General features: G+C 31.3%; 4 protein-coding genes across 4 annotated transcripts; 2 read left to right on the top strand and 2 right to left on the bottom strand.

Moving 5' to 3' along the window:
* The first annotated feature begins 2 nt into the window (after positions 1-2).
* Positions 3-1,788, top strand: LOC108997098 (protein TIC 20-I, chloroplastic-like). Its single transcript, XM_018973215.2, has 3 exons — positions 3-210; positions 679-848; positions 986-1,788. Exons 2-3 carry the CDS (start codon positions 689-691, stop codon positions 1,621-1,623), a joined length of 798 nt encoding a protein of 265 aa, XP_018828760.1. The 5' UTR covers positions 3-210; positions 679-688; the 3' UTR covers positions 1,624-1,788.
* A 4,855-nt stretch (positions 1,789-6,643) lies between these two features.
* Positions 6,644-7,704, top strand: LOC118349170 (glutathione S-transferase T3-like). Its single transcript, XM_035692740.1, has 2 exons — positions 6,644-7,081; positions 7,159-7,704. The coding sequence occupies exons 1-2, from the start codon at positions 6,644-6,646 to the stop codon at positions 7,702-7,704; spliced, it is 984 nt and encodes a 327-aa protein (XP_035548633.1).
* Positions 7,705-8,098: 394 nt separating this feature from the next.
* Positions 8,099-11,595, bottom strand: LOC118349169 (putative pentatricopeptide repeat-containing protein At1g74580). The gene is made up of 2 exons (XM_035692739.1): positions 11,578-11,595; positions 8,099-8,722 (listed from the first exon to the last, which is right to left on the bottom strand). Exons 1-2 carry the CDS (start codon positions 11,593-11,595, stop codon positions 8,099-8,101), a joined length of 642 nt encoding a protein of 213 aa, XP_035548632.1.
* A 743-nt stretch (positions 11,596-12,338) lies between these two features.
* Positions 12,339-13,887, bottom strand: LOC109003262 (bZIP transcription factor 44-like). The gene has a single exon (XM_018981335.2). It carries the CDS (start codon positions 13,192-13,194, stop codon positions 12,718-12,720), a length of 477 nt encoding a protein of 158 aa, XP_018836880.1. The 5' UTR covers positions 13,195-13,887; the 3' UTR covers positions 12,339-12,717.
* Positions 13,888-23,645: the final 9,758 nt, after the last annotated feature.

The following is a 23,645-nucleotide window of genomic DNA, read 5'->3' as shown; positions in this document are numbered from 1 at the left end:
GGAGACGCCGAGACGGATAACGCTGTTTCGGATTAGTCCAACGTACAGAAACAGAGAGGGAGGAAGGGCTCACTCGATGGCACACAATTCCGGCCTCAACGACAGAGACGCAAACGATGAAACATAGAGAAGATTAGTGGAGAACCGTAATAGTAACTTCAGAAGAGAGTACCGTTGCGAGGACTTTGGTTCGTCGAGTCCTTGTTCGAGGTAATTTCTCTACTTTTATGATCAGAAATGAAAATGGGGTTTTGTATTTTTTTTTTCCCCCGTACAGTCATTGTTGATGTATTGAGTTACTTCTTTTGTTCTTTTCTTTTACCGGAATGTGTATATATTTTCTCGATTACGGTTTGGGAAGGTAGACAGGGAGAGAACTTGGGATGCGATGGTGAATAGAAGGTATTGGTCCAAAGTTTGGACCTTTGAAACTGTTTTAGTTTTGAAAGCTTGTAGATCGATAACTTATTTCATTCTTGCAAAATTTGGGTTCAATAAGGTGAGGGGAATCCGCCAGTGGAATTTCGTTGAATCCCAGCGATTGCATTCAAATTCAACTGCATGGACTTTTTAGTTTCGTCGAACTTTTTTCTGGTGTATATATAGAAAGAGAATCGATGTACTTCTAGTTTGCTTGTTGATCTTTTTTTTTTTTCCTTATGATATTTGTTTTAACAGGTAATTCGTTATGATGGTAAATGGATGCACTATGCCCTGTGGGCGTGATTTTATGAATTCCAGGGTGTGTAAACCCACCATAGCCCGTGGCTCATTTTCCACATGCATTCCTTGTCTGCCTGCTATGGCCACATTGCCAAGCTTGAGTTCACGGGGATCTCGCCAGGAGGGTAAGTCTTGGTTGGCTATAGACACATGAACGTCTTGTCTTGTATTCTTTGTAGCCCATATTATTTATCGTTCTGATGATGATCTAATTCTTTAGAGCAGCTCAAATGACTTCTGATATGTTAGTTCTTAATTATAGGTAAGCCACTCTTTCACCTTTCGGCTGCCTCAATCCCACTTTTAAGTGGGGATCAGGGTAGCCTTCTACGTGCACTCCCCTTGTTACCAAGGCGACTCAAACGTCATATGACTCCTCGAGCATCCAAGGATGTTCCATACAGTTTCCGCTACCCTCCAATGACCAAGAAGCCAAGATGGTGGTGGAGGGCATTGGCATGCCTCCCCTATTTAATGCCACTTCATGAGACATGGATGTATGCTGAGACGGCATATCACCTGCACCCCTTCCTGGAAGACTTTGAATTCTTAACATACCCATTTCTTGGAGCCATTGGGAGTCTGCCGAGCTGGTTCTTGATGGCATATTTTTTTGTAGCATATCTTGGAGTGGTGAGAAGAAAGGAATGGCCTCACTTCTTTCGATTTCATGTGGTAATGGGCATGTTGTTGGAGATTGCCCTTCAGGTGATAGGAACTGTAAGCCGTTGGATGCCGCTTGCTGTCTACTGGGGTAAAGTGGGGATGCACTTCTGGACAGCTGTGGCATTTGCGTACCTTTTCACTGTATTGGAATGCATTCGTTGTGCTCTTGCCGGTATGTATGCTGACATCCCTTTTGTATGTGATGCTGCATATATTCAAATTCCATATGATTAAAGGAGGGAAAGCATAAGATCAAATTCTGTTGTGTTTCCATTAAGTTAACTTTATTGTACAACCTACTTTGTGAGCAAAAGATGGAACTTCTTTTTATGGATAAGTTATACTTGTGCCATGGCAGGATCCTCTTTTAATTGTTAATTAGCTACGTTTGTTGTGATAGTTTTTACGTGTTAATATCTTGCTATGTTGTCAAGTGGTTCCAGTCCTGTTGAACTCTCTACTTGTGAATTCAGAGCTGGGTTCTGATAGCTGAATAGTAGATACTTGAACACTTCATGCCTTTACATCTCTGATTCTCCATTCTAATTATCATCTTATTCCAAGTGCTTTCCAGGATAATGGGGTGTATAGGTCGACCACATTGTCTTTTATATGTATGCACGCATTGGTTTTGACCTCCACCCAGACCTAATTAGTATGTTGCTTGTAGCTGAACCATACTCTGTGTTCTGTCCTCCACTGACCCAATTGGTCTCCACTCTCTACCCTTGCTCATTTTACAAGCAAGTTCACTGGATAAGACATTAGTACCAATTTGTAGTAGGCCTACCAACTCGGATAAACGGTTTTCATATGAAATATCGAATCCATGACTTTTAAGCTACAAGGAACTTTCTTGCAGCATTCTCATCGGGGATCGAGGGCTGTGGCAACCCTTTTATGTAATCAAGTATTGTTCAACTCTGAAATCTAGTTAAGCACAGGCAAGCTCAGGGTCCTACCTGATTGATGTCTTGAGTTTTGATCGAGTTGAAGGTCTGGTTTCTCAAAACTAGCAGAAGTTGGCACCTGAGACGTTCAGGTGGTTAAAAGGAGAGTGAGTTTGGATGAGGCTTGAAGGTTATCAATTTTGAAATGATAAATTTAGTAGTCAAAGTCGGAACATAACAGAAGAATGGATAATTAATAATTTAATTTCCCTTAGGCCTAGTTTGCTTTCAAGATTAAAACTCAAAACTTTGAAAACCTTAAAAACCTCTCATATCATCATTATAACTTTCTCAAATTCTCATACAAAATAAAATAAACAATTCAACTTTTTCAAATTTCAAAATAAATATAATATTAAAAATATATATTTTAATAATATTTTATTCAAATTTTTAATATTTATCTCATCTCATCACATAAAACAAATAGGGCTCTGATGACACAGAATTCTCTCTTCTTCTTTTCGACCATCTTGTTTAGTTGTTTGGGTTGTAATTCCATGTTCTTAAGATCATGCATGGGCTTTTCTTCGGCTTTAAATCCAATTAAACGGTCGGCGGTAAACTGAAGACCTCAGACCTCGTTCGGAATATTTACTCATCTCATCTCATCGGAATTGAGTTTAAATTTAAGCCTAGCTTAACATCTAAAGACAGAAATCATAAATTATTAAATATCATTCAACTAAAGTCTACGTAAAACTTATAATTTTTTTCAACTCAACACATCTTTATATTTGGGATCTATAACTTTTTTCAACTTTGTATAAATACATTTAAATTTATCTTAACATCTAAAATCATATTAGGTGGATCCTACAAAATTCATTACACCATCTCAATTCACTATTATTCATAAAGAACTTAACTCAACTCAACTCAACATCTAAACGAAGCCTCCACCTCCAAAAATCGTACAAAACCGTATAAATGCCAAAAAAAAAGAATTTGAGAAAATTACGTCATCTTAACATTGAGAAAAGATGTATGACTTCTTATAGCTGTTAAAGCATGAGATTATTGCACATCTAAGCTACATTATAAAATTTAGTATTCTATTATGTAAAATTTATTTGATGTCGGATGATTGATTGATTTGAAACCAATGGTGGAGATCTTATTGTGCCAATATGAGTCATAATATGAGTTCTATATGGTAGAATATGAGTTCTATGGATCTTAATTCTAAATTTTTAATGCTTAGCAAAATTTTATGTACAAAGAGTTAAATAGGCAAATTCCTCAATCAAAATTCTCGAACGATTGTAATAATCTATGGATGAAAATGGACGTTGCACACGTAAACAAAGATGATATCAATGGATTTGTTTGGATAGAGAAATGATTTCATCTCATCTCATCATTACAATTTTTTTTAAATTTTCATATAAAATATAATAAATAAGTTAACTTTTTCAAATCGTAAAACAATAATAATATTAAAAAATAATATTATAACAATATTTTATTCAACTCATATAAAATAATTTTATTTTATCTCATCTCATCTCACTATCCAAACGTCTAGCATAAAATATTAAACGTTTGGATTGTTTTGCTGGTCAATTTAATTTTTCTTAACCACTCTCCCATCAAAATACCTTATGTTTTACACTCAAATTGGCAACCAATATAGACTCTTCTCAATTGTTTCACCAAATCTTGTTATAGTTAATATTATTCTCATAAGATTTTCAGACAGAGTAGATCTTACATAAATATTTAATGTTGGATCTTATATATATATATATATATATATATATATATTGGCTTAAACCATTGGATTAAAAAATTAGAAATGAATCTTAATTAGCATCTAAAAGGATGATTAATTGGGTTCAGGTGGAAATTTAATGCTAGATTAGCTGTGCTTCCCAATTCAATCTTTAAGGAAGTCAATCTTTCTCTAATACGATGCCTACAATATTTAATTGCACGTTACAAGAAACCATCGCCGACCATACTGAATTTATATTACACACCGACAATGACCCAAACTGGCTGTCTTGCTAATATATATATATAATTTCCCACGACCTTTAAGCATAACATTGAGGCATTTTAATTTATTATTTTTATTTTTTTTTTGCCCTACACCACTGTCTAGTAGTGACTGCCAACTAAACTCAGAGACTGAGTTTTTAAAATTGGCACCATTTACCTTTAGTAAGAGCATTGGCATTGGGTTCATCAAAAGTGTAGCTAAATGTAAAATTTGATGAATTTAATTAAAATTCAACTGCATTGGATTCATCAAAGGAAGAGATGGGAAGTTGTGAGCTACAGTAAATTCATAGTATTCTTCAAATTTGAAGTGTTACTATTCATCAAGCAAATATATTTTTTATTGTCTTTTAATCCCACAACCGCTTTTTTTTTTTCCCCTCTCTCTCCTTTTTCCTCCCCGCGTCTTTTCTCCCCATTTTTGTTCTCTGGAAATCACAGTACCCCTTTCTCTCTCAGTTTCTCTCATTTTCGCAAATCACTATTTCTCTCTTTCTCTCATTCTCGCGAATCGCAGGCTCCAGCTCCAGCAAATCACCATTTCTCTCGTTCTCGCGAATCGCAGGCTCCATTTCTCTCTTTCTCTCGTTCTCGTAAAACGAAGGTACGAATGATCTGATTGTTAGGGTTCCTGGGTTTGGTTGTTTAACTATTGGGTATTATAGTTTTTCGATTTTCAATGCTAAATGCTTGGCTGAAAATGCAAATCTGTGTGTTTGTTTGGATTGAGGTTTTTGCAAATCTGAACTCTCGGTCCCAATAAGAGATTTAATGAATGTTTATGCGACTAATACTAATAGCTTAAGGTGATTTTATATCAGATTTAAATCCTTCTCAACTCAGCCTCTATAGATGCTTTCTTGCTGTTTTCCCACGCCCCAATGGCAGATAGCTTCTTATGAGCCCTTATCAATAATTTCAACTCGGTTTCAGGCCATGATAAGTAATACACCTCAGTAATTTCAACTCGGTTTCAGCATATAAGTAACAGACCATGATAATGAATTAGCAAGAATAAAAATAAAACCGAAAAGTAATCAATACACCTCTAAAGCAGCTACAGCTATTGTGCACAAAGCACATCAGGTCTTTTGGTTAAGTTAGACTTCAATGTCATGCAAATATTGATAATGAAGCTTTCAGAGCTAGTAAATTGTATATCTGTCTATAGGTAACAAATATTAGTTGGGTGATGAGTTTTCTGGAAAGATATTTTCAAGCAGAGGCACGTTATGCAAACTTTTTTTGAGCTAAACCAAGAATAGGTTAAGATGAATGCATTTAGAGAAAAACTCTGAGCAATGAGCATCTCAATCCAGTCAATTCACAAACAAGACTTCAGTGTAATGATACACCTCAATTTGTGTCTTTATCAGTTTGATTAAATTAACTTTCAAGTTGCACTCTAATCCATTTTATTGCAAATCTATTTTGGAAGTATTTCTCAAGACCAATAGTATAGGTTTTGGTCAAAGCATGCCTCTCATTTTCTTTGGTCAGTTCTCTCAGCAACAACTAGGCAACAAAAACGGATAGGAACTCTCCTTAAATGCTTACAGTGTTACAATCAATTATATTATTATATATTTCAGGGGTTAATGATAGGAACGAATCTAAGGGGATACTTGGGGCTGCATAATTTCTATGGCATAATTTCAGGGGCCAAATTGCCACCGCCCTGAGCTCTCACCTTTTGCCTATATTACCAGTAATATTACCATTTCTTTTTGCAATCGGCTGTCAGCAAAATTTGGCCTGTAGTATTTTTTAATCTTCCAAGAGATTAATCTTCTTTTTGGCCTGTCAGCAAAATTTGGCCTGTAGTATTTGTCAGCAAAATTTTTTAATCTTCTTTAGAGTTAACAAGTTATAGATGTGCAAACACTGGGGAGACAGATATCATGTTATGCTTGTGTACAAATGGAAAGCTCACCAACATGTTGTAACATCTTTTCTCTACCCATTTACCTCTTCTTGGAGGAAATAATAAGAGGAAATAATAAATTGGTAGGAACTCCCCTGATCAGTGATATCCTTTTCTCTGCTGCAACTCTTGCAAGCACAGTATCTAAAGTAATTTTGCTGAATATTGCAAGCACTGCTAATTGTTTGCTGAATTTATTTGGATACTGCTAATTGTATTCTGTATTGCTAATTGTTTGGTTTGATATATTTTTTTTCAAATGTGCTGCCTTGTATCTATTTTCTTGTGATGCCTGGTATCTATTTTATTGTGATGTATTGTCTCTATTTTCTTGTGGTGCCTCGTCTAACAAGTTAAATATTACAATTCTTAAAGGATGGACACTCCATCTGAGGATGATCCCTTCTTCACCACTCTTTTACAAAGTGGAGGAGAAGGCTGTAATGACATTCCAACATATGAGCAATATTCTAATGTTTTGGTCCAAACAACTCCCCTTCACGGTGAAAAGAGGCCTCCGGCAAAAAAAGTTCAAAGAGGTGCATCTTTCACTGTAGAGGAGGATAATGTACTTGTCTCCGGTTGGCTCAACATTAGTATTGATGCCATACGGGGTACTGATCAAAAATCCACTCAAATGTGGGACAGAATTTCTGAGTTTTATCACGAGTATAAAAAACCAAATACTGTGAACCGTTCGATAGGGTCATTGATCAATCGTTGGTCCATGATCCAGAAATGCACAAACAAGTTTTGTGCATTTCTAGCGCAAGTAGAATCATTGCACCCAAGTGGTGCGACCGAGCAAGATAAGGTATGTACCATTTTCCTTTAATAATGTATTTATTTATCTAAGATTTCTTTTCTGACAATATTTCTTCACTTTTTCAGATTGAAAAAGCAAAAATAATGTACAAAGAGATAGAGAAATCTAACTTCACACTAGATCATTGTTGGTGTCTTTTGAGACACCAACCCAAATGGCAGCAACACATGATCTCATTGAATACGAGGAGAAGACCACATGATAAACGTCCAGCTAATGAGCAATCAAGTGAAGTTGTCGACAACGTTGTGGAGGAGAACATTGAGAGGCCTCCAGGCAAAAAAGCTGAGAAAGATAACTTGAGGAAGCGGAAGGCCCAACAATCATGTGATGCTGACTTCAACGGTGCGTTAGAAAAAATGACCGATGATAGACGACTGTTCATGGCCGAGAGGAGAGCACAAGTGACGAAGTCTGATCAACTTAGAGTTGCACAACTAGAACTTGATAAGAGAAAGTTTGAGGCGGAGATGATGAGTAAGGATCTTTCTAACATGACTGTCATGCAACAAGCATATTTCCATAATATTCAGAAGAAGATTTATGAGAACTCTTTGAATGACGAAGATCTGTTTGACACATCTCCATCCACACCTCATGGAGATGTGTAACTGTTGGCAGTCAAGCAAAAAATTTCCAGCATTTAGTGGCTGGGCAGCCACATGTTTTGGATAAACATGTGGCTGGGCAGCCACTATGATATCTGAATTTGTTTTGTTTTAAATAGATGACTATATTTTTGAAAGGTTTCTGTGGATTTGTGACCTGATTTTGTGGAAGGGAACTGTGATCTGGACAGCTGCAGTTTAATATGAAATTTAGTTTATGTGTTTGTGGATTTGTTGTCATTTTGTTGAGGGGAACTGAAAGTTGGACAGCTGCAGTTTAATATGAAATTTAGTTTATGTTTTTATGGATTTTGTTGTTAGTTTGTTGAGGGCAAGTGTAAGTTGGACAGCTACAATTTAATATGAAGAAGATTTATGATTTTGTGGATTTTGTTAGTCATTTTGTTGAGGGAACAAAACTCATTTTGAAAGCTTCACTTACTTTTCGAGCTTTGCACAGGCTCTCTACAACTATGTTATATGTAATTATGTTAGGGACACACCCTTTCTGTATCATTGCATTGAAAGTATCCATCACATCTCTAGACTTTGCAGCTTTGCAAAGTCCGTTCAACACAGTATTATATGTGATCACATCAGGAGTAACACCCTCACTCCACATTCTATTTACTATCTCAAGTGCATCATCCAGCTTCATCTGTTTGCTGCAACCATCAATCAAAGTATTAAAGGTAAATATGTCAGGAACGTAGCCTTTAGCAATAGCATCATTCATAAGATTAAAGGCATCTAAGACACAACCCATCTTGCACAACCCATTGATAACTAAGTTGTAAGTCCATATATTGGGTTTGCAACCATTTTCTGACATCTCATTCATCAGTTGCAAGGCCTGCAAAATTAGTCCATGCTGAGACAACCCTTTGACTAAGGTATTGTAGAGAACAATACTAGGTTTCAATCCTTTATCCAATGCCTCATTAAATACAGCATTGGCACTGTCTATATCACCATCATGGATTTGTGTTTTTATGGATTTTGTTGTTAGTTTGTTGGACAGCTGCAGTTTAATATGAAATTTAGTTTATGTTTTTATGGATTTTGTTGTTAGTTTGTTGAGGGCAAGTGTAAGTTGGACAGCTGCAATTTAATATGAAGAAGATTTATGATTTTGTGGATTTTGTTAGTCATTTTGTTGAGGGAAACTGTAAGTTGGACAGCTGCAGTTTAATATGAAATTTAGTTTATGTTTTTGTGGATTTGTGACTCTCTTTTGTTGAGTTGTGTATTTGATGTAATCATTCAAGCAAAGTCATTCTCTCTTCATGATCTGGGCTGCCTATATTACTACATGGTGTCATTCTCACTTGATGATGTTGGATAGGCATGAATCTGAATTTGCATCGATAGGCAGAGTTTTGTTGGCATATTATATAAAAGTACTTGTGGTCTCTCTTGTCATTTTGCATATCCAATAAAAAGCATGCAATAAAAAGCTTTAAAACAATATTTCAATAAAAAGCTTTAAAATAATAATGGTTGTCAAAATGTATTTATTGAATAATTAAGTTGAGGAAAAAAATTAATTGAAAAATAATAATTTAAGTATCAAATTAAATTATTAATTAACATATGATTAGTGTAATTGTAAAATATGAAAGAAAAATAAAAAATAATATTTTTGAAAAAATAATATTATATTATTATTTTGATGAATCCAATAGCTAATCCAATGTGGAGTTATGGATAAAGAGGTTTTAGATATATAGAAAACATGTACTTTTCATCAAAATTTGAAGATGAATTTGATGAACCCAATGCCAATGCTCTAATTAATGCTTACCTTTTCATTAATGATCCTTCGTTTCCCCCTTGTCGGTATCCTCTCGGTGAGAAAAATGAAAATGAGCAATGTTATGTATAATTTTTAGATGAGAGTTGTATTGTAAGTCTAGTTAATTTTATTTTTAAATTTTTTAAAATTATAATAATATTCTTAATAAAATGATTTTTTTTTCATTTAAGGAATAGTTTGTACATACAATCTTCTTTTAAAAACTATAAATAAAATTTCTCAATAAAAATGAGCATATATATATATTGTGTACCTAAATTTACCCACTTTCTTGAATTCCTTTTTTTTTTTTTTTAATATTATCATTGGTTTTGGTTACTTTTTTATGCATTCCCTCCTCTCGACGTGCACTTGACATTATTTTTTTAAAATAGAAATAGTTCATCTACGTAAGAATCTTATAAAATTAAACTTATAAATTTATATGATTTGATATAATGTTGTGTTAAATTATAAAATACTTTTTTATTATAAAATAAATATAACTTATCATTTCAAGTTTATTATTATAAAGTTTACGTATAGATATTGCAAATTCTCTTTTAAAAAATTGTGCACGAAAAATTTCATGTTTTGGCTTATTTTAATTTGAGAATCGCTTCTATTTAGTTATGGGTTTTGCTAGATACAAGCGAGTTCGTGCACCATATCGCATATCGATGAATTTTTTTTATTTAAAAAAAATAAAAAAAAAAATTTTAGAAAAGAAGAAAATCTCCTATATTATAAAAATTATTTTCATCTTTAATTCACATCGTTTCATTAAATATATGTATTATATATTAATATTGGTACACGAATTGGTGCACAAACTTACTTGCAATAAGATTTTTCCTTTAGTTATACCGTTCATTTTGTCTTGTAGCATTACCATTTGGTATCGCGTAGTTTATTAAATATATATATTTAAAATAAAATAAATTTTTGTATAAAATATAATAAATAATTTAATTTTTTTAAATTTTAAAATAATAATATTAAAAAAATATTTTATTTAATTTTTAATTTTTATCTCAATTTATCTTATCTCATCCATTAACTTGATTTGATTGGTTGATAGTGCCACACCCGCGCATTGTGTTTTAGCAGCAAACCACGAGCTTCCCTTTTTCCGATGACTTTGGTACAGAAAGTTGACACGCAGATCATCTTTTACCTTTCTCTTATTTTAATAGGTAGTTTACAATTACTTTAGATTGCATTTATTCTTTGTTTATAGTAAAATATAAAATGAATGCAGAAGTAAGCTACCTTAATTGCGGATACAAGTGTTGCTAATACAGATTAAAAAAGAGAGACGCTTTAAGCCTTTAATCATAAAAGAATTTTATAAAAATAAATTTATAAATTATCATAACATACATTAAATTATAAAATTATTTTTATTATAAAGTAAAATTTATAAATTTAGTTTTATACAATCTACTTATGATTATAACACTTTTAAAAAAGATATGTTTATTTTTTGTTTTCTTAATCAACCTAAAGGTTGTAACACGCACTCTAGGCATTATACAAGGGAGTATACTTTATTGCACACACAAACTTGGTACATTAACAAAGAAATTATAGTTACAGTCGTGAGTGCATAAACGACGTGTAATTATTTTGAAAAATATGAATAAATATAATATTCACATGAAAAGAAATTAATTTTTTAATAATAGACTTTACTATTTTTTAAAATAACTATATAGCGTTTGTATACTCTATGATAGTATATAATATTACTCGAAAATTTGTCTTACTTGGATGATATTATGGTTTAACTTATTATGATAAAGATAATGGTGGGTGTCTTTATTTAGCAGCAATGAATTTGATGAAGATTGTTTGGATGTGGATATGAAGTAATTGTGCCAATAGGCATACCCTCTTTTTTTATTTTCTTTTTTTCTTGACTGCAACAAGGCTCACCCAATATTAATTCTCAAGCAGTTGATGCTGTTTCTTTCTTGTAATTCTCAACCAGTAAGCACCACCGAAAACATATTCTGGATGATTTTTTTCTTTTTCTTTTTTAACAAAAGTTTGGCCAGATATCCTCCATATCTGCTTACCCAGAGCATATCCTCCATAGATACAAGAAAAGATAATGACAGGGAGCAACATAAAGAGCTTTTATGGCCATGGAATACCTGTTAAAAACACTGATTTTTGTTGTTTTAAAAGTTGATCAAAGCTTAACTTAAGCAAATTCGAATATAAAAAGAATGGAAGGAAAAGTATCATATTCTGTTCTCATTTGAAGTACCTTATAATGGTCAATTATTAAATAGAATAATATTAGTATGCCTCTTTATTTTGTTCTCTCATATTTTAATTGTTTATATATTTAATTTTATTTAATTTTTTTCTTAATAGGTAAGGAAGTGACTATTAATGTATTGGTATTTTTTTTATTTTTTAAAAATATTTAAATATGTTTAAAAGATATTTGAAAAAAAAATATAATTTACATTAGATGGTACACCAAGTAGACAAACAAGCGGCAGAGTAGCGCTACTCTTATTAAATATAGAATGACAAAATCAAAGATTCTATTACCACCAAAGCAGAGAAAATATAAGGAATGGATTTCAAAGCATATTTAAGAAAATGGGCAATGAGATCTTAACCTCGATATTATATGGAGTACAGTTCTATTCAGCTAACCATTTGATCAGTACTCTATTTATTCTTTTTTTTTTTTAGTTTCTTTTTTTAATTATTTTCACTTTTAATTAAAGAATTTTTTTAAAAAAATGAGTGGCCAACATTATATCAACATTAATATAATAGAGAGGAGACAGAGAGACAGAGAGAAGAAAATTGGTACACAAGTCATGAAGATTAATACTAATATTAATATAACCAGAGAGACAACATACATTAGAAGCCCTAACACCATATTTATATTGGACCCATTGACAAGGCAAGAACCCAACTTCCAGGTCCCCTCGGCCTCTCCTTTCTGGACCATCACCGTTCTCTGAAAGTCAGTCCCTACTTCTAGGAGCTTTACAAAGAAGATAGCTGCTGCTTACTCAACTCTTTCTTTTTACCCTTTTTACAGTTCTTTTACAACAGTACAACAGCACTCTCTTTTTCCCACCCCACTCACTTAAGACCAACAGAACATGAACAACCTCCACCAGAAAAGATTAGTACAACACAACCAACCATAGATTGATCAAGTTTCAACCCTTTTTAGGTCCTGATTAATATTCGTATTGAAAAATGTCTGCAGAAGCAGCCCTGATGGATTGGTTGAGATAGAGCAAGTTCATGGGGTTCATGAAGCTGTTATCAAGGCTTGCGTGAAGGGTCTGATCTGGCTCGTACACGCTGCCGCTGGTGTTGATGAAATTAAGGATCTCATTCAGAGAATCTAGTCTTTGGCTCAGCTCCACCACCTGAGCCCTCAGGATTGAATTCTGGGCCTCGATATTTAGGTAGAGCTGGGTGGTGATGGTGATGCTCGCGAGGATTTGGTTGTTGTCTTTACTGAGCTGTGCCACTTGGCCCGTCAGATCATTCAACTGCTTCTGTTTTCTCATCCGAGACCGCCTCGCAGATTCCCGATTCGATTGCATTCTTTTCCTTTTTCTCTGGTCCATCAAAAGCTGCACGTCCCCTTCAGATCCAGAGTTCTGGGTTGGCGCAGACGCTGAGGAGTTTCCACTGGTGGAAGCCATCAAACTGTTCCTCTGTTTTTTTTTTTTTTTTTTTTAACCTTTCGTTTTAAAACTCAAGAAAACTTAGGGACTTAAAAAACCCAGGATTCAGATAACAAAAATCGTGATAATATCTAGCTAATTCATACGATTATATAATATATATATATATATATATATATATAATATGTATATTAGGAAATACGTAGTTATATATTAACTCAGGCAGGGATGAAAGATTATTTATGAAAAAACATAGAACCAGTAGAGGAACACGACGGAGAAAGATTGAACTAAGTGGGTCCGGCGTCTGAGTGAGGAATTGATCATAAACCCGGAACGGAGGATTTCACTGAGAACTGGAGACATGAATCTCAAACATTAAGAACACTATATTCAGCATCAAAATTCAAAATGAGGGACAGAGTTTGTTTGGCAGATCTCGGCAAAAGTACGACTCTTTAGCCGTCAGGAATGGGAGGTTTTACAAGAGGAAAACCCAAAATTTGGCAGCAAAAGCGCAGAAATCCAAACCTGGAAAAGAGCAAAACCCACGAGCGGGTACATGAAGAGAAAAGAAAGAAAAAGAACGAGAACAGAGCAAAAGAGGCAGAATTCCTCGACCCAAACAACAGAACCTCAGAGCTTACAAGAGGAAACCGGAAAGCCTGAAACCTAACAACAGAGGGAGAGGAGAGAAGAGAGAGAGGGGGGAAGAGGTGATTGAGGGTGTTGTGGAGGCAATTTATAGAATAAAAAAAGGAGGGAGAAATGGGTGCAAGAAAATTAATTAATTTTTTTTTTAAAGGGTGAATTGGAACCTCCCCCAAAAGGGATGTGAGGGTGGAGACGTAATTTCAATAACGGTCCAAGACTAGCCGGAGAGCAGAACACCGGCACGAGGTTATTTAAGGCATTGTTTGGATATCTCTCTCGTTTATTTAATTATTATAATTTTTTAAAATTTTTAAATAAAATATAATAAAATTTTAATTTTTTAAATTTAAATTAAAATAATATTTTATTTAATTTTTAATTTTGTCTGGTCATCATCATACAAATTAGGAAACTATTACTTAGAATGTATTTAAATGTTAAAATGAATTGAATTAAATTGAGTTTAGATGATAAAATATTATTAGAATATTATTTTTTAATATTATTATTTTATAATTTAAAAAAATTAAATTATTTATTATATTTTATGTTAAAATTTAAAAAAATTATAATAATAAATTAAAAAGAGTTAAAGATCCAAACTAAGGGTGAGTTTGGTTACCAAACTCATCTCAACTCATCTCAACTCATCATTACAACTTTTTTAAATCTCAATATAAAATATAATAAACAATTCAACTTTTTCAAATTTCAAAATAATAATAATATTAAAAAATAATATTCTAACAATATTTTATCATCTCAACTCAATTCAACTCAACTCACTTCAACATCCAAACACAACCTAAGCCTTAATCTGTACTACAATCTCAAGAAATTCCAACTGTCGCTCTTACCCTTTTTTGTACGTTACCCTCTCTTTCACCGCCACCACCAGATTAGCAGAGATTTGAGGGAACGTTCTGTTTTTCTCTGACAAATGACACCTGAACGTCACAAAGGAATCTAAGGGATGGAGGTGGTATAATGGAACTGGATGAAGGGTGATATCGTCCTTTCGTAAGATTCCTGCATCTTGTTCTTCCAGTTCCACCCATAGCCATGAAAAGAAATCCCAAGTAAATTGATTAATGGGAAAAGTATATTTTGAAATCTTCTAAAATTATAAGTTTCTGTTTCTATTCTTTAAAAATATAATGTGTTAGTTTTCATAAAATAAAAAAAAGCAACCTTTTTCATATGATTTACGTATTCATACGTTAGGGTTTCTGTTTGAACTTTAGGATATAAAATTATATAAAAAAAAAAAAGATGTAGTTCAGTTCTACTTTTTTACAAAACGCTTTCTTTGAATAAACAGAGGGGGCAAGTGCTTCTCTTCATTAGAAGAATAATAGTTTAATTTTGTTTTTACAAAACGTTTTTCTGTTAAGAGAAAGTTTTTAGAAATTAAGATAATGTCTGTCACAAATAAATTTATATGTAGGATATCTCAGAAGAGATACGTAGTTTGACTTGTAATTTAAGTTTTTCTTGTATTTATAAATCACAGCTGTAATTTCAATTCAATAAATGAAATAAAGTCTATTTAAAATAATAATAATAATAATAATAATAGAATAATACTAAATACAACCTATAAATATACAAATCTTTTATAAACATGTAGATTTGGTCAAGAAAATAAGAATTTTTCACACTTTTATATTGTGGGATTTACTTTTTTTTGAAGTGCTTATATTATATTAATATATTTGAAATTTGTATATATCATTTCTATTCATAATATTTAACGTAGTTTTGTGCGTAGAAATCTATTGATGTAGTGCCTACCCATCGTGTCTATTATTTTGTAATCATAGAATTTGGACAGAAATTAAAAGATTATAATTTCAAAATTTATAGTCTTTTTCAAACATTTACTAATAGCTAGGCTCCACTCCTTTGCAAAGTCAAATAAAAAACAAGGAAGCTTTAACAACTGAAATTAGTACTTGGCAACTTGTCATGATAAAACTCTCCTTGGTCCTGGTCCCAGTCATAATTGCCAGTCACACGAGCCAATCTTTTTCCTCGTACGTGTCTTGCATGTTTCACAAAAAGGTATTAAAATGCATCATACTTTATAGTTTTTTATCCGAAACCTTGAAAAATAAATATTAATATTAATAAATATTATATGACTTTAATTTTTTATTCTATGCTTAAGCGTCGTGCAATTATATAGAAATAAATTTTAATCCGATCAATTTAAATTTCATCCATTACTTTGTTTTTACTAGGGGTCAAAGTTAATTAGTTCAGACCAGTGAAACTAGCCAGACCGACTTGAGACGGTCTCTAAAATAGAAGATCGAGACTTTTCGATTTGAGAGGTTTCCATCTGGAATCAGATTAGACTGGCCGAATTTAAAATAATATATATTATTTATATAATAATTATATAATTAATTATCTAATTTTCGTCTAACCTATTACTATTAAAAATATAAAGTTCTAAATATGTTACTAATAAATTAATATTCTATCAATTAACTAATGTTTAATATCAATTAATTAATTATATAGTAATTATATAAGTTAATAATATAATTTTCATTTAATTTATTATCATTGACTATATAAAATAATTTTTTATTAAATTAGTTACATAATCTATATTAATAATTTACTTAATTTTAAATTTTTTTATTAATTTATTTAAAAATAAATAAATAAATAATTAGACCGGACCGATTGCTACCGATCCGGAAAAAATAATGGATAATTCATCACCTTCCAAACCGGACGGAACCAATTTACACCCTCAATTTTCACAAAAGGTAAGCGGATGCATATTAAAAAAATAAAAAGTTACGTAGGATTGTTACGTTATTGACGTTCTTTTATCTCACTAGTCACTATAATAATGCGATATATAGTGTACGCCACAACTCTATAAACACAAGTGCAATTTGTCGTTCCAAATTCCCAAAAACTGATACTTTCTTCAACAACGTTCAATATAAACCAAATTGGAAATTTAATTAATTTTGGTTAATTGACTTAGTGATCCATTGGGTCTGTTGGTGAGGTATAATTTCTTCTATTTTTTCTCATTTTAGGTCGGTTACTCTTCAACACGAGTTAAATTAGAGACAGTCCCGATCATATTTATATGTGATAGCTTAGACAACAATGAAAGCTATAAAGATATGAAAATTGCTACCGAGTCATCTGAAATTTACTATTCAGATAATTCTTTTGACGTAGCACTATCATATAGTGCCACATGATTTATTAAAAATAAAAATATAAAATATAAAAAATATATTTAAAGAGTGATTTTACATTTCTCGAAAAAAGCTCCTGAGTACACTTCCCGAACATCACATTTCTGTTTTTTATTATTATTTTTTTATATATATTTTTAATTATCATAAGCATTTTTAAAAAAATAAAAAAAAAATTCACAATATCATTAAAAAATACTTCTTTAATCACTAAAAAAAAAAATAACATTCAAGATACTTTTTCGATCCCGAATTCGAGACTTGTAGCATTTCTTATATTTAAATCAAAAGGACGTCCAAAAATACAAAAAGTGAAATATTTTAAATGATAGATAAATTCTAGCTTTTGAAAGAAAAGAGAGGACGAAATTATAAGTTTATTGGCTAATGTTAACATCTTATGTGGTTTTTTATTGAGATCGAGGGGGTAATTAGAGGACACAACTTTTTAATTTATTGCATATTTCTTCCTTCCCTTTCAACTTAAGTAAAGTTTGTTCATGTGAGGTATACATATATATATATATATAGTCCTCAGTCATAAAGTACCAAGGGAGATTAATATATAGACATTATAAAATTATGATATTGTCAATTTCTTCTTCTTTTTACTCTGTGATTCTTCTTTGTTTTTTTCTTTCCTTATGGGCATTAAACTACGTACATTTAGCCCTACATACACAACTTTCATCGATAGTGGACATCTTAATCATCCTCAAATTGCTATTGTAATGACCCCGATTTTCCAAGATTTTAATGTTAAATGTCTTGAATGCTTGTGTCAATTAATTAACCCCACCAAAAAAAAAAAAACAAAAATAGAGAAATATAAGATAGATAATTATCTTGGTTCTATTTTATGCTACACCCGCATTAAATTGAAAGAAATCCTCTATAGTTATTGACGAAACTCTAGAGTCTAGAGTGGAAAGATGATTGACATATCAAATAGATTTCATATCAATTATTGAGCATTTGCTAGTACTTGAGAAATTTATTCGAACAACTATAGATGCTCTGGGACGCATTTCATGTATCTATCTCTCTCACTCTAGACTCTAAAATTCGGTGAAAAAACTCAAACAAATCCTTAGCGACCACAATGGGTTACCAAAAGCATAGATTTTCATGCACTAGCTAGCAAGATTGCATTCTTTGGTGATTTGTAAAAGACCAAGTAATGTGGTCCTTCAAAGATGGCGACATTACAAAATAAGTGCATGCAAGAAATACGCCTTTAAGTTCCCATTTCAAGCAATTTTCCTTGATTGATCTTATAGAGCCAAAGAGAGCACACATGGATTGAGTTTGATAGGTTAGTCTGTCTTTGAGGCACTGATAAAAGTCCCCCTCACAAGTCACCATTATGCTAAGTTAAGAGTATCATGAATTACTGGTACCATTGCTTTCACACCCACATTTTAGCCTAACTTTTCAATACGACCCCTACTCTTTGTTTATGCATTTTAGGGAACAATGTGTCCTTTTTATGCACTATGCATAAAAGCAAATGGGTCTTTTTTTTCTTATATCAATTTTGACAATATTTCAACAAAAAAAATATTGTCTTGTTCTAGAGAAGGTTGGTAAACTTGCTCTCTCACATAATATATCTTCTTGTTTTTAGGCACGGGCATGCATGCATCATGTGAACTATAGAAGACTGTCACATCAATAATTGATTAATCATCCTTATTTATATAAATGGTAAGATGTTTATAATGGTATGAAAGATGTTAAAATAGATTAGACGTGTTAGGTCTATATACAAATTTTATGTAACGTAATTTAATATAATATATTAGATTTATTTTATAATGTAAAGAAATTACAATATGCAAGTAATGTTATGTACAAATTTTAAATAGACAAATCTTGTACAAATCTTTTATAAAAAAATGAGTCTTATTAATAAAAAATAATTTTTTTACACTTTTTAAGGTATGAACCATTTTTTTATAACTTGTGTAAAATTTATCTATTTCTTTGCACAAATGTACACTACCTAGGTTAATACGAAGCTATTGCCTGAAAGCTACTTCCAACTTATAGCTGTTGGCATCCAATTTAATTGGCCATAGAGAACCCTTTAGGGGCATTCGGAAGTCGCATCAGGTGCGGTTCATCTATGTCTAACAGAGCTTCAAATAAGTTTTTCGTGTGTTTTTTAATACATTTATTGTCAATGTGATTAATTAATTTGGGACTTTAATATAGAATACCATTGTTTAATAGTAGTTATTGTTGCAGGGTCATGGTCATTGGTGATCATCATGATGACTCTTGTATTAATTTATTGAATATTTAATCATTAAAGAACAAAAAATATCACAATAAATTAACCAAATTTTAAATAATTAAAATTTAGCTACAGTTACATTTAAAATAATTTCTAAATTTGAATGTTCCTGTTTATAGGCCAAATTCTTATTTTATAAATTATTTATCTCTCCAGCAAACCAACATGTCCAATTTTAGAAATGTTTGTTGAATGGATACTCTCTTCAAGTGTACGGGTTTATGGATACTCTGTCTAAATTTGATAAAAAAAAAATATAGTTAGATGGGAATGATAGAAATTAGTAAAATATGATCAAATAAAATAAATTAATAATTAAAAATTTTAAATTTTAAATTTTAAATATTTTTTTAATTATTAATTACTCATTGCTATATAATGAATAAATGGATAATCCAATGTGAAAATTTGATGTAAATATCCAAAGTCAAATTCATTTTATATTATTTTATTTTATTGTTATATAATAAAAAATAATTATTCTAATGTGGAGATTTATATAAATGGAATAGTTAAAAGTTAAATTCATTTTAATTTTAACTAATCTATTGAAAGTGCTCTAACTGGTGGACTAAACCTGTTAAAGTCAAGTTATATCAAAACTGAAATAAAAATTCCATTTTCATGAATTTTAAAAATTTTGCACTACACGAACACGCATGACACAAGATTTCTAGCGAGGTACCTAATGAAACCTTGCTTGATTGTGCATATATCCATGACTGTATATTTTGTATCTAGTATTGCTCATATATCCTACTTATATGCAACGAGTACGATATATGCAACGAACAATAAAATATAGCTCTTATTTAACCGAACAATATCTCATGAGTTGTATAGTGAGATCTCTTTGTAAACCTTGTTCGACCATGCATCTGATCAATGGAGTTGAGCAAAGTCTCTAGTTCTTCAACCTTTTATCCAATTTTAAGCTCAACTTATATTGCATTAAAATACATAAATACAATAATTTTTATATATGCTGACACATTTGTTTCATTTTCTTTATGTTTTCTTCTTTTAGCAACAGTCTTTGATTTACTTCACTCCTTTTAATTTCTAGATAATTTTAGTTTTCATAGAGCATAATCAAAAGGTAATAGAGGTAGTTTCCAAGCCATTATTTGCCCCAAAATTCTTCAAAGTTCAAACAAAATAAAACATCTACGTTTGGAACATGGAAGTAGCTCAGCTAATCTGAGTTAAGTTTATATTTAAGTCTAGCCCAACATTTAAACACAAAACTCTTAAATTACTAAACATCATTCAACTTAAGATCACATATTTACACGTGTGGCCCATAACTTTTTTCAATTTAAGACTTCTTTATACGTAAGATTTACAATTTTTTTCAACTTCGCATAAATACATCTAAACTCATTTTAACATCCAAATACTTCAAAACTCATATAGATAGATCCCACAAAACTCACTCCAATATCTTATTAACTCATTATTATTCATAAAAAAACTCAACACATCTTAACTCAATTCAACATCACAACCTTAGTACTTGTAATGCACACCCTGAATACATGTCTGTATCCAACAACTTGTGCACGAGTACAATTGTGTTCGTGAAAAAAGGAAATGCACCGGCCCTTACGACCAGTAGTCTGCCATCAGTCTTTAATCTTCCTTATTGCTAGTCTCTTCTACAACTACCATCTTCTGGAACCTGAATCAAAGTTGACAGAGAAAGGGCAGAGGAAAATGTTTGTAGTAGTACGTAGTGGTCGGTTTGTAGGGCCATGCTGCAGAGACTGAGAGTCTTTACCTGCTTTTTTCGCAATGGGTGTCCCAAAATCATGTCCTTTCGTTTGCACGTTTTACTCTCTCATCTTTACTGGCTTCGGTGGCTTTTCCTAATTTGTTTGTTGAGATATATCTATCTAGAAGGGATTAGATGGCCTACGTTAAAGCAGAAAATCCAGTCCCTTCGTTTGATAAGAACATGGAAAATAAGCGTGAATTGTTTAATTATGTAAGACTGTATATAATTGACTATGCCTGCAACTACTCGGATTACTGATAAATGATCTGATGCCTCCCACTTTAATGGATCCTCGAAATAATCCAAAAACCAAAATTTGAGTAAACAAACTTCAAATACAATAAAATAACAAATGTCTAAGAAATTTTCTCAAAATATATCTTTAATGGGTTCGTCTCTTTTACAAAAACAACATAGAATATTATATTTAAAATATTTGTAAAAAAAAAGCAAAAAATGGTTCACATAAATATATTTTAGTTGTGTTTGGATGTTGAAGTGAGTTGAGTTGAGTTGAGTTGAGATGATAAAATATTGTTAGAATATTATTTTTTAATATTATTATTATTTTGAGATTTGAAAAAATTGAATTGTTTATTATATTTTGTATTAAAATTTAAAAAAGTTGTAATGATGAGTTGAGATGAATTGAGAGTATTTGAGAAACCAAACGAAGCCTTATTTTTCGTGTTCTTAATTTGTAAAATGTCTCTGTCAATGTCATAGTTATCTAAAAAAGAGTAATAATAGGTGAAAGTTTAGGCCTACAAATTTCGTACACATTCTTTATAAAAATAAAATAAAATGTACTAAGAACAGTAAATTATTTTACACCACAATCTTTTTTAATAAAGAGTATATACAAGTTTTTGTACAAAATCATTATTCCTTAAAAAAAATTAAGAAAACGGTTTTAACGTTGGGTTGAGTTGAGATAAATTGAGCTCTTTATGAATAGTAAAGAATTGAAATGATGAAATAAATTTTGTGAGATTCACTTAATATAAGTTTAGATATGTTTGAATGTTAATATATGTTTATATGTATTTATAGAAAATTGAAAAAGGTTGTGAGTTTCGCGTGTAAAGAATTTTTGAATTGAAATGAATTTAGTGATTTGAGATTTGAGTGTTTGGATATTAGACTTAGGTTGTGTTTGGATGTTGAAATGAGTTGAGTTGAGTTGAGTTGAGATGATAAAATATTGTTAGAATATTATTTTTTAATATTATTATTATTTTAGGATTTGAAAAAGTTGAATTGTTTATTATATTTTGTGTTGGAATTTGAAAAAATTGTAATGATGAGTTGAGATGAGTTGAGAGTATTTAACTAACCAAACGAAGCCTTAAGAGCATGTTTGGGAAGTGAGATGAGATGAAAATTTTGTGAATAGTAGTAAAATAATTAATAAATAATAGTGAGATAATTTGAGTTTAATATTTTTTGAGTTTTGGAAAATGAGAGAGAAAAAGTTAAATAAAAAATATTATAAAGTTAAAATATCGTAAGAATATAGTTTTATAATATTATTTTTATTTGAGATTTGAAAAAGTTTGATTTTTTTTAATTTTTTATTTAAAAATTTGAAAAAATTGTAATGATTAATTTAAAATTTTTGTATTTAAATTATGTTTGAGAATAAGATGAGATGAGATAAAATGATATTAAAAGAGAATTTTATGTTTTATTTCATGTCCCAAATTTATTCTATTAAAATTAAACTAAATTAAATTAATCTTAATTCAATTCAAATTTCAAAAGTGAACATATTCGCAGCTTCGCCTAGGAAAACAAGATTTAAAAAAAAAAAAGATTTGGGCGTAGTTGGGGGTGGTGATCGTAGATTCCATTCATAGATTGCTTAATTATGACATGTCAACTATCAAATGAAGAAACAATCAAAGACCTGGAAAGCGAAACCAAACTACCCAACTACTACTCCAACTCGCTTTTTCTCAAAAGCAAAAGGACGTCCAAACCCACGTTACTTTTGCTACTTCAGCACTGATTACTTAATTTTAATTGCGCATGTTAATGCATAAATTTCATAACAGGCCCACGATTACCACGGTGTTTTTTGCACCACAGCCCACCATCGTCGGAGAAAACAACTATTTTCGGCTCACGGTAATGATTTTGACATTGATATAATATTTTTTTAAGTTTATTTATGACGATAAATAATAAATAAATAAATAAAAAGAAACATATAAATTTATATGATTTAACATAATATTTATGTTCATAAGTTATTTGGAGACAAATTTCACTAAGATAGATGATTTTATATATCTCTCATGACCAAACCTATCGCTCAATGGATAAATTTTAGATTTCAAGAAATTAAAGATAATGTCTCCATTGAAAGAAATCACTCGGAGTCACTATGCGTGGTGGTCTCATGATCTCACCTATTTCATGCACAATAACCTTTCACTTTGTCGAGTGTCTACCATAAACTTCAAACCGCACTGCACCGCACCGCACCGATCATCGCCTTTAC

This window comes from Juglans regia, chromosome 8 (genome assembly GCF_001411555.2).
Source record: "Juglans regia cultivar Chandler chromosome 8, Walnut 2.0, whole genome shotgun sequence".
Taxonomy (NCBI): Eukaryota; Viridiplantae; Streptophyta; class Magnoliopsida; order Fagales; family Juglandaceae; genus Juglans; species Juglans regia.
The sequence above is the reverse complement of the archived record's forward strand: the minus strand, read 5'-3'. Positions and strand labels throughout refer to the sequence as shown.

Coding starts and splice junctions, on each gene's coding strand:
- LOC108997098 (XM_018973215.2), top strand. CDS start 689: ATGATGGTAAATGGATGCACTATGCCCTGTGGGCGTGATTTTATGAAT. Junction 849..985: donor ACGGGGATCTCGCCAGGAGG/GTAAGTCTTGGT, acceptor TCTTAATTATAG/GTAAGCCACTCTTTCACCTT.
- LOC118349170 (XM_035692740.1), top strand. CDS start 6,644: ATGGACACTCCATCTGAGGATGATCCCTTCTTCACCACTCTTTTACAA. Junction 7,082..7,158: donor GTGCGACCGAGCAAGATAAG/GTATGTACCATT, acceptor TCACTTTTTCAG/ATTGAAAAAGCAAAAATAAT.
- LOC109003262 (XM_018981335.2), bottom strand. CDS start 13,194: ATGGCTTCCACCAGTGGAAACTCCTCAGCGTCTGCGCCAACCCAGAAC.